The sequence below is a fragment of the Cygnus olor genome, chromosome 3, assembly GCF_009769625.2.
Source record: "Cygnus olor isolate bCygOlo1 chromosome 3, bCygOlo1.pri.v2, whole genome shotgun sequence".
Taxonomy (NCBI): domain Eukaryota; kingdom Metazoa; phylum Chordata; class Aves; order Anseriformes; family Anatidae; genus Cygnus; species Cygnus olor.
In genome coordinates, this window is record NC_049171.1 from 25,343,713 (window position 1) to 25,355,591 (window position 11,879).

The 11,879-nt window shown below is 40.0% G+C and overlaps 1 protein-coding gene across 2 annotated transcripts; it reads right to left on the reverse strand.

The window, feature by feature from the left end:
- Positions 1 to 738: 738 nt before the first annotated feature.
- KLHL31 (kelch like family member 31) lies at positions 739 to 11,157 on the reverse strand. Of its 2 annotated transcripts, XM_040553956.1 has the most exons (4): positions 10,256 to 11,157; positions 7,531 to 7,591; positions 3,984 to 5,187; positions 739 to 2,108 (listed from the first exon to the last, which is right to left on the reverse strand). In XM_040553956.1, exons 3-4 carry the CDS (start codon positions 5,153 to 5,155, stop codon positions 1,376 to 1,378), a joined length of 1,905 nt encoding a protein of 634 aa, XP_040409890.1. In that variant the 5' UTR covers positions 5,156 to 5,187; positions 7,531 to 7,591; positions 10,256 to 11,157; the 3' UTR covers positions 739 to 1,375. The 2 variants fall into 2 exon arrangements, with proteins under 2 accessions (XP_040409890.1, XP_040409891.1); XM_040553957.1 differs by lacking the exon at positions 10,256 to 11,157 and having other exon boundaries at positions 7,531 to 7,679.
- Between the last annotated feature and the right edge of the window lie 722 nt (positions 11,158 to 11,879).

The following is an 11,879-nucleotide window of genomic DNA, read 5'->3' on the forward strand; positions in this document are numbered from 1 at the left end:
AGCCTTTGGAAAAACCTGAGTTAGAGCTCCTCAAAATACAAATGAGGCTGTAACAAGGGCTTCAAAAGGAGGTACCTAACAGTATGTCTAGAGAAAGGTTAGTTTGGGTGATGTTGTGTCTACACCTGATAAGAAAGGTGTTAAGGTATCTCTTTGTCACTTCTAAGGAAAGCCTCTTTGATTTCATCCACTTTCCCATTATTCACTGTTCTCCATATACATACACTATGCTTAAAGGCAGATCCTGCCGTCTTTATACATACTTCGTTCCTCACTGCACTGGGAATTTTTCAGAATAATACTGAGTAGGAGAGATGCTCTGTGCGTCTTCTCCACCCTCAGAAACCGCGAGCCTCGGTGCCTCCTGGCATGAACTCAGCTTCTAGATTTTGCCCCTCTTGGCTTCTGGCTTCTCAGAAGCCAGAAGTAACCCCGAGGTACATTCCTGCACAGATGGGTAGAGCAGGAACAGGAGGAGACATACTGCATGGCCTTCACACCTTCCTCTGGGAGTAACAGGAGAGTCTCCCTGGCATGAGGAGGAGGACAGGGTGGCGGTCTGCTCCCTGGTGTACACGTGGGGGTCAGAAGAGGTCTTTGGCACCCAAGGCAGACCTCGGGGCTGGCCCATAAGGCTTACAGGAGCTAATGTATTTTGTGGATTCAGGTCTTGATAAAGCTGTGTCACAGCATTAGAGAAGAGGATTGAAGTGTCTCATTGCAGAAGATAGGGATCTCTTTCTAGCTTCTGAAGGAGAAAACATTGTAAAAAAATTCTGTGAATATCACTGCCCCAAAAGGAAAGTATGTACATGCTATATGCAATTTTTTCTTGTTTTTTCTTTCTTTTTTTTTTTTTTTTGGCTTGTTTCTCAAAAAATAAAATGCTTAGAAAAGAACAAAACTGATAAATTTTATAATGACATGGCACATTTCCAATGTGTATTGAGATTTATTACTACTAATGTTTGGCTTTCATTTTGAGTTCTGAAAGCATTTAAAACTCAGTATTAAAAAAGCCTCACAACAATCTTCTGAAGCAACTTTATCTCTATTTTACAGGTAAGGAAACCAAGTCACAAATAAATTATTTGCCACAGATAACACAGTGAGTCAGTGGCAAAGTCAGGAACAGAATAAAATTCTCTCTACTGTTATGGCTTAACTCTTTTCCTGCTAAGAAAATTCATCTTATCCCTAATATGTTGTTTCACGCCACCTGTCTTAAAGATCAGGAAAAATGGCCAATTTGCACTGTTAAAATTGTTGCAAAGCCAATTATTTTTTTCCACATAAGCACAAAAATGCTACTTAAAGGGTTAATTAAACTGCTGTGCTGGTAAACATTTTTACCGGTTGCTGGTCTGACCAGTGTTTAAATGCTGACTGGTACAGAAGAGACTGAGCTCGCCCTGGACTCCCTTGTCTTGGTGTTGGGCATGGATATAGTACAACAGGATACTCCCACAGTGGCCTCAGGCAGCTCGTCTTCCTCTGTCCACTCATTGAGATCTGGGTTATAGCACTGAATGCACTTCTTATATTTTTTCTCTATCTCATTCCAGCCCCCCACCAAGTAAATCTTCCCGTTCAGCATGGAGGCGCCGGCCGTGCTCACTCCGGTTTGAAGGGGCGCCACGTAACTCCACTGCCCCGTGTAAGGGCTGTAACACTCCACGGGGAGGACGTCCACCCTTTCCCCTCGCCCGCCCAGCTGCGACCCACCCATGACATAGACCCTCTCCAGCAGGGACACGGCGCAGTGCCACCCTCGTGGAGTGCTAAGGCTGGACTTATCCTGCCAGCTATCGTTGCTGGGGTCATACGTGCACACTGAACGGGAGTAGGCGCTGTTAATGTAACCTCCTGTGACCAGGATCCTACCATCCACCACAGCGCTGGCGTGGCAGCAGCGGGGCACCTCCAGGGGTGCCTTCATCTGCCACTGATTAGTGGCAGGCACGTAGCACTCAACCGAGGAGAGACAACCCTCTGAGTTGCGACCGCCCACTGCGAAAAGGAGGCCATTGAACACGTTCAGGCTGAAGTGGGTACGCTTCTGATTCATGCTCGCCAGGTGAATCCAGGTGTTGAAACGGGGATCGTATCTGAAAGCATTAAAAACAGAGGGTAACCATCCCACGTGCAGCTATGGTAAGTTCTACAACTCCTATATCTGTCCCACTACTACAGTGGCTGAGGAATGCTAAATCGCTATTGTGTTCAGCTATTTCTTTAGCCTGGCAGAAGTCAGTGGAATGACACTGATACTCCTGTTAAATTTCAAAATAAATTTAGTTTTTTATTGGAGAAAACTGTGTTTGTACCATCCACATCCAATATTATTTCAATAAAGTAAATCTGTCTCCTTTCTTAATTTGAGTTTGCATAATAACCTCATAAGAATATTGGAAAGCAATAATTTTAACATACAATAGAAATTTTAAAATGATTGCGATTTATGCCTACAGCAAAGATGACAAAATTTACTCAGACAGTCTTAAAAAGTGTTAGGTGGTGGTTTATATTTGCTCCTTTTTAGTAAGGGTAAGTGTTCTTTCCCTGCCACTCCTATCAAGTAATATTTATGTGGAGAGGATATCTTTGTTTCTGAACCTATGTGAAATAATATTCTCTGTCCCTGACATTTCAACAAGCAATTTAGAAGTAGCAAATAGAACATAACAACTCCTTTGGACAAGGAGTTGGGTGAGGTGCATTAGTAGACCTATACATTTTTCCCTTTGCATGCCGAAGGGACCAGAGAATCACACAAGAAAAAGACTATGAGGAAGTGAAGAGTAATCGCTAGCTGTTATATGGCATTCTTATCGGTAGCTCTGAAAGCAAGTTCACAGACACACTGATGTGAATTGACATTGTCAGGAATAAAGGCTGAAGAGGGAGCAGAACACCAAGTGGACCACAAGGATTCCCCCACCTCCTTCACACAACCTGGGTGTGCAGCGAGCACACAACTTGCTGGAGAATGTGAGGCATAGCTTCGAGGCAGAAGGTTGGGAGAGCAACAGTATAGTCTCCTTTAAGTGATGTATTTTTCTGAAAAAGCAGATTACACAATAGAAATGACCTAGAGAATTTTCCTTATTCATTATCTTTATATGTTAGTGGACCTCTCTGGGAGAAGTTATCTTAATGTTCTTTTCCGGGAGCAGAAAAGGAAGCACTGGTAGGTTGCATATTGGCATTGCTTGTCCATAGCCTGTTACATGGTCTGTTACTAGATAAAAGATGAGTTTTCTCACCTCCAGCCTTTGCTTCAAGCTACTGTGTGCCATCAGCTTTTAGCCTGAACTAATCAATAACTAGCACCATTCATCTGACTACTGCATGTTAGGCTACATACCCTTTTGCCCTTGCAATCACCAGTATGGTTGTTAGATGATGACAGATAAGAATTGTAAGCAAGGTATTGTTTGGAGTACCTTGGAGGATAGAAATATAGCTTTCAAGAGGCTATGATGTAGTTTCTAAACTCATCATAAATAAAAAAGCCAAAGGATATGAAATGCAGTACAAGAGCTGTTAAAAATATGGTGAATGGTGCACAGAAAGGCAAGATTATAATAACTCAGAGAATTTTTTGGAACTTTCTGTGAGGCATCATCAGCTCTTGAAATTTAAAAAATCTTACCTTGCCTGATTTCATGCATTTAAATGTTACCTTAGAAACTCCTAGAACTCCTGTTTATTCTCCCATTTATTTCCTCCACTTGGAATATGTTTTCTCAGTCTTCCCGTCTTCTCATTGTGCATGGGTAACCATGGTGAAGTTTTCACATATTTCAGTTGCGTTCTTCTGTTCATTCAAACTCAGTACAGAACAGCATCCATACCTCCTCCACCCTGTCCTCCTTATAGGTACCTGATATGATCACATTGCACATCACAACCCAGCTCAGTCTTCTCCCTGCACTGTGTGGAATGAATAAATAAATAAATAAATTTAAATAAATAGTTACCTGCAGAAATTGCTGACTGCATGCTTGGCTTGGTTCCTGGCATCATTCTGGTCTTCCCCACCGGCCACATAGAGAAATCCATCCATCACCGTCACGCACTGGTTAAAACTTTTAGCAGGCATCTCACTAAGCTTCTTCCATCCCTTTTCAGGATCTCTGTATAAGATGTCTCTGCTAAGAGACTTCTCTGTTAGAGCAGGGCGTCCCCCAACAGTAACTAACACTCTGAAACCTCCACGAATCCTTGTTCTTCTGGACTGCAGTGTATTCTGATGATATGGAAGCAAATGATAGTTCATGGCATCCACCAGGAGCTTATGGCAGTCAGCATCTTGCATCATTCTTGGAACAGTTTGAACATAATTGACAAGGTCTTGAGCCGAGATGGTACCAAAACGGATGTTGCCTAAGAGATCAGCAGCAAACTTTACTCTTTTTTGGTCAAATTCCAGCCATTTTATTGCAATCTGGAATGCAACAATTTCAGAAGGAAGCTGTAAGTCATCATCCGCAAGAAGTTCATTAATCTGATCAAAAGTAAGTTTTAAGAACTGATCCGTTTCTGAAAATTCAATGAAGTTGTCTCTAATAAATTTGTGTGCCGCCTCCTTGGTCATTTTTAGTCCATACGTTTCTGCAATATTGGCAATGTACATACAATTCTCAACACTGATTTCTTGGATTAGAAAATCACAGCACATCTTTACAAGGGAGTGAATCTGAAGATAAATTGCTGTGGAAATAATACTACCTATTGTATAAAGCGAGAGAGTAAGTTTTCCAGTGTAAGCATAGGTGATAACAGTAGCTAGACCCAATGGGGACACATCATTGAGGTCTACTCTTTGGGTGGATGGATCTTTCTTTAAGATGTTGTGAAAGTAGTCACTGATTGAAGCCATCACCACCTTATGAACACTGAAAGATTTGGTTTTGGTACTGATAGTCAAATCACAAAGAAAATTCTCTTGTCTCATCCTGCTTAGACCTTCCAAGAGATTTGGGCTATATGATGAGTCAGAAACTTCAGATGAGATGCAGCTGAAACCATTGCCTCCTTCTAAGAGTCCATTCAAGCCATTTAGTTTACTGAGGGGACCGTCTTCCACAATGATAGTCGTTTCATTGATATCTGCTTTGTTCTTCTTCACATTCTTCTTCTTAGGTGCCATGACTGCAATGAAATATTACAGCCAAGAGGTTGCTAAAAATAAAATGAAAAAGTTTAGAGCTACACTGCAGTTGTGAAATTTAGTATCTGAGTGGTTATGCAACAAAGCTAACCTTTGTCAATACATATAAATGCCACAAAAATAAAACACGTGGGATAATCTACCTCTCTAAAAGCTATTATAAGGTCCTAAATTGTAATGTGGCTGCTTATTCATAACAATGGATACTCAAATTATGAAGAATAGAACTACAAGTAATTTTCCTTTTTTAATAACAAGATCATAAAAATAATATTTCCATATTGTCATCACATTCAAAGAGTTAAATTATCGTCCTAAACATTAAACAAGTTTGCCAGAGTGTAAAATTTTGGAAATATATATTTAAGTCAGCCAGGCTCTAGATCTGAAACATAGGAAAGATATGGTCCAGCTTTGTTCTAGGGCTAATACAGATTTACAGGTAAGTGAATTCAGAGTTTGACCAAGAAATATTGAGAGTTGGGGAAATACTTAAAGAAAGAGTAAAGTAAAACATAAAGGAGAAAGTGAATTCTGGGTATAACGTTATCTTGATTTTAGATTTAGGATCTGCTCCAAATTGCTTCAATTTTTTATAACTTTAGATTTATGAGACTGATGATATTCTGTTTCCCATGACAGATTTGCAAATACCTTCTACTTATAGACCCTTTGCTTGCTTTTCGATGTCAGTAATTTGAAACTATTAAACTTAACCTTCCTTTTAGGATTTTGAGGACATTTAGGGAGAAGAGATGATGTCTAACTTTTATCTGGAAAAAATGTGATGCAAACTGTAGCCGAATGTATTACCTTAAACAGGTTCTTCATGTGTGAAGGAAATAATTGTTCACATACAGTTATCTTAGAAGAGATATTTGAACCACACTTATCAACTCTAGGCAAGTTCAGCTTTTGCTGAAATGAAGACCCAGGTTTTTGTCAAACACAATGTGAGACGGCTCTTAAGTAATTCTCAAAAGGCTTATTTTAAAAAAAATGTGTATGCAAACATACAGTGAAGGAAAATGCTGGTCTTCAATAACAGATTTAAAACAGAATTGCTGAGATCAGCATGCAACCTATTCAAATATAGCATTTCTCTTTGATATATCCATTGATTTTAAAAGAATTTACACAAGATTTTTTTTGTGTCTTGTCTTACACAAGAATTTACACATTCTTTGTGATCCTTGTGCTCACGAAAGACAGAAGATGAAGTATTGTTACTTAATGATAAAACAATCTGGATTACTTCAGATAATTTATAAGAAGTCATATTTCAATGCAGTCACATTTCAGTCTGAAATCTCAGCACATCAATTTTCCCTTAAGCCCGCAGCATGTAAAAAAACAGTAATTTAATTATAGAAAGGAATGGTTGCTGCCTGTGAGTACCAGGATTTTTTTTCTTCTTTTACCGGGTGATGACTGCGTGCAGAGCAGCAGAGGGAGAAGGCCATCCATGTGTGCTGGAAGTGTCAGTGTCAGCGCAAGCTGACGTGAGCTGCGGGCCCTGAATGTCTGGGTGCCAGCACATGGGTCAGCTGCTCCCCGCCTCCCCCTGCTCCGGCTGCATTCCCAGAGCTGCATCTGTTGAGAGCTATCAGAGTCACCTCCGAGAATAGCAACCTCCTAGCAGCTTGCCATTTTAAGACAGGTTCAATCGGAGGTGCATCTGGTGCTTCAGTCTACTTCGTTGTTTAACGCAACTTTTTGCAATAAAACTATGTTATCTCCCCTGCAGTGTATGATTATTGACACAGAATAAAAGCAGAACAGAACTTTTGGATGTCTTTGTATGTCAGCCACATAGTTATAGCTTTTCATATTAATAGCCACAACTTCATAGCTGGCAAGGGCATATTTGTTTGGCAGTCATATTTGTGGTTCTATGTATTTTTAGAGACCCATAACTTAAAAATTTTAATGCATGCACCACTTAATGTTTATTGCCTCACTAAATCATTGCGGAGCACATTTAAATATGTGTCATTTGAAGCTCTCTGTTAAAAAATGTCCACTTTCCAAAGTTTTTTCCTGAACACTACTTTTCTGTCAGCAGAAATTGCACTAGCTAGTTTAGTGTATAAGTGCATAAGTGACAGGAAATGCAAAACCAGTGAAACAAATCAAGCAATCCTGTAACAAATCCAAGTTACTGAGCTTTGAAATCCCTGGATGATTTGGTTTCCTATAGCTGTTTGCCTTCCCCTAATTTCCTTTTGCTTTACAACAACTTATGCCAAAGGACATTGAGGGTCCCAAACCAATGCATTCAAACACACAACCTTCCCCCCTTTAATATGTTATCTTCTAAACACTATCAAAGTGAGGCGTTAAAAACCCCTTACCCTCCTCAGAAAAATGTTGTCCCAGAGCTGTCCAAGAAGCTGTCAGTGAAAATGCCTCTTCCTAAGAAAAAATGAGAAGACAAAGAGACGAAAAGTGGTAAAAAGTAAGGAGAAAGATCGGAGGCCACTTGGTATGTCCCAGCTTGTGGTTTCTAGTGTGACCCTTTTCTGTCACAGTGAGCAAAAGAGACCGGAGCCTGCGCTCGGTGCTCTTTAAAATGACCCCTCCTCTCGGTGCCTTGCTCTCTGCCTCTGCCCAGCCACGGGAGTTAAGTTTCCCTGGCCTGCCCGGCCTTCAGAAACTAGGGGAACAAACCTGGATACTTGAAATGCTCCGGTACAAGGCAGAAAAGGAGGTAGATGAAAATGGCAGACCCACAGCAGACAGTGATTGTGCCAAGTAAGCGTAGGGTGGACCATCAGATTCCCCATCTTTGGGTGCCCGGGCTCCCTGAGCAATGCTGGGAGACGGTGAAGTTTAAGGGTGGGATGTGCAAAAGCCAGTATGCTCTGGGGGACACGTCTAAAACAACCATCAGGTAACACCACGGAGAAGTTGGCACTTTAGTTCCACTTTTCATCGGAATGAGGTGTTTGCCTCCAGGCAGAGGGAAGGGAGCAGACTGACAGGGATTCACTGTCATGTCCTATTTCTCGGCGTTAGCTCACTGCTTCCATATAGGCTTGTCTCGGCTTTCAGGGATACTGGCTCACAACCCCTGATATATTTGCGCAGAGATCTGAGCTCTGATCTGTCTCTCAAGAAGGTATCCCGACTTGTGGGTTAGAAAATACACCGGAGTGTTTTACCTTCAAGACGTCTGGCCAGAAATCCCCAGGAAAAATTTAAAGCCAAGTCTCCACATCCCAGAGGAATTTCATACCATGGGGGTGATAAAGGGGGTGGGGGTGACTGCATGGGGAAGGAGGGACATAGGGGGATACAGACAGCACAGAAAGGGAAGATTTTCTCTTGGCTGGACTTCATGTAATGCTTAATCCGATAGATTTATTAGATTAGCTTCTGGCTTGGATGGGCTTTTACAGCAACTGCTGCAAAATAACACTTGTCATTTCGAACAAAAGGGCATTGCTCCGCTAGCGTAGTTACATGACAAATATGAAAAAACAGAACGGGGAGTAGGATGTTGTCAAACTACTTCTAATAGCTCACAGCCAGACTTTTATCAATTTGTGTAATTAAATGATGCCCTAAAAAGCCAACATTTTTCAGAGAAGGAATATCTTCTTTGTTATTTTTCAGTTAGTTTATTCATTAAAAGGGGCATTTATTCTCCAGAGTGAATATGCTATCATGATCTGTAGAAAATAAAAGATCACTCTAATTTTAATACCATATCATAAAAACATATTTGCAAGATGTAAAATAAATTTAAGTCTTATTCAGAATCTAAAAATGTATTTCTAGCATCCCTATATGATTCACTGTGAAAAAAAAAAAAGCACACAAACTACAAAAAGGAAGTATCCCCCCTGAGAATACAAAACTAATTTCTAATTTCCAGAAAACACTGAACATGCTTTGAGCTGTGCTGTGCTGTATAGAGATAAGCATCACATGAGGCATGCCTCAGCATTTCAGTGTATTAATGCTGACACAGTCAAACATCTCCCATATTTCTGAAACTCTGGTTGTACCTTAGGGCAAAGCCACAAAAACTTTAGTTACTTGGTCTTCAAGATCAGAACACAGCTGATACCACATGTAGCTGTTACACAGCATGCAAGCTGATCTTGGAACCTGTCATTCTCATTTTCCATTAATTTGCATACAGCAAAGTCTCTTCAAAGGTAAACTGTACTAGGATTAGCCTGGCATTGTGATATGTTTTTAAAATTTAGACTTCAATATTTTTTTTAAGATGCTGTTATAGTTAAACAGATGTTCTTAATATTATTTCCTTCAAATGACCTTCTATCTTGCTGATTATTTCCTTTCCAATGGGATAGAAATTAATTACTATGAAAATATTTTGATAATTGTCTACAGAAAATGTAAGTCCCTGCAAACTAGTTACAAATGATTTTCTCATTTAAAAGAAAGGATAGTACATATTTGGCAATATTTTAAGCTTGTCAATATGTATCTTTTTAGCTATAAGTAAATCTCATAAAAAATGAAAAAATAAAATAAAATTGCTCCATAAGCAGCTGTGTGAGTGACTAAGGACAATACAATCAATCCATGCAGCAGTAGCACATCATGTAGTAATGTTTTAACATTCTTTAGGGAAAAAAAACACACAAACGTTTCAAGAGATTTGCTCATAGCCCAACAAGCAAGAATAATTATTATCTGCTCCACACACATGAGCCAGAATTAGCAATAGGGAAGGATCTTTTATCAGCAAACATAGGCCTCAAGGCAATTACAGCAATTATATCCTTTCTAATCCATGTGCAATCACTACTGCACTCTTTCTGGTAAATGTAAAGCCTTTTCTCTAAAGTCAGCATGTCTCAATGTGTTTGTGGAATGCTAGCACCACAGCCATGGCTACATGGAGACTTACCTTGTTCAACTAAAACTGTTAATAAAATTATGGCTCCGCTTTAGATTATTATTGCTTTCTTGGCTCTGAACCCTTTGTGCATACTCAGCCAAGTATTATGCACCTCAAAAGCCCATATTTATTTAATGATGATAATTAGTTATGAAAGATATCTTTAAATGCATTAATCTGAATGTATTGAGTAATCTCACCCATAATGACTTCAGGAAGGCTGAAGCTCCTTCTGCAGATTGGAGATACCACGAAAGCATATTGAATTTCTGTTGCAACTGCAGTCTTTTTAATAAAATGATGGAAAAGAAACATATATTTTCTTTGTAAGCAACAGAATAAACATAGGATAAACCATCATGGTGTAGAATCAAATAACCAGGCTTTGATTTCATGGATGGTGGCTCAGAGAAACTGAGTGCAGTAAACCAACCAACACCTATTTGGTCGGTCAGATCTCCCCAACCACAGAGAGCTCCCATAATACTTGATCATTGCCTAATTTTGCTCAGCCAAATCTCTCACATCAGTTCAGCCCTTGGAACTCCTTCCTAGCTGTTCTTAGCTCATGCAAAGCCAACTTCTCTTCCTGATTCACAGTTTCCTAAGAGCACAGCTGGCAGCACACCACTGTTCTCTGGCAGGTAGTGACACAGAGCAATTATCAGAGCTAGCCTGTGTGCAGCACCCCCACTTCTTCATTGCAGGAGTTCCTCTTTGCAGTCAAACAAATCTTCATGACAGTTGGCATTGGAGGGCCTTTCTGAAGGACCAAGTAGGCTTGTCACTTTTCTCTGTAAAAATTATGACAAGTAATATGAGAAATTTTGCAGTTACGCCTGGGTAAGACACGTATTTCTTGTTCTATTAATGTTCTTGAGATCTTAAATATTTTCTTCTTCACTGGCATGAAATTGTGATCTTTCAGCAGATTTGTGCAGAAACACAGGAAGGAGATTTTCTTCATTCCACAAAACCCAGCGGCTTGATAATTAAGGCTTTCATACAGTGTACGGGAAACCCAGCTTCAATCACATCACTCATATGATGACCCGAGTCTCAACTTCCCTACTCAAAGATGACTTTAACCATAATGCTGCTGTGGGTTGAATCTCTTTCAAGATTTTCTTCTGCACAAATTCCACTTTGTGTAAGTAATTGAATATTATTAGGGCCAGAAAAAAAAAAAAAAAAAGAGCGAGCAACCAGTTGTGGGTGGCTGATTCTAGGGCAGGGTTAATGAAGACTGTATACATAATGAAGATGAGCTAATTATTTCTGCAAAACAAAAGATGAGGATGTGAACCAGAGAGCCAGTCCATGACAGGAAACTGGATCTGTTTTTTCCATATCCAACCCGAGTGCTCTACCTACTGCTTTGCACTGCTGCCTGTTTTGGTTGCTCTACTGATAAATTTGCTACACGCTGTGCCAAGCTGTAATGAGATCTATTTTGCTACGTAATGTGCCAATACCAGACATAAAGGTAATCCTCTTTTGCCTACTTAAAATTCACCTGTAATTTAGACTGGATACACTCTTTTTAACACTTCTCCCAAATGCTGTTTTAAGGAGTGAAAAGTGACCTACATATCTAACTATTCTAATTATATCTACAATAACCTCCGAGGAAATATGGCAAACCCACAGATTTTTTCAGAAAGACTCATTCAGCCTCAAGTCTTTCAAGTGCTGAGCCCCAGTAAACTCTGTGCCAGAGATCCTATTTCGCTTTCACAGTAGACAAAGACAGATTCCCTGCCCAATGTTTTTTGTGACCTTATGTACCTTTCAGAGAAGCCATGCTTCAAGTTGAAGGGCCCA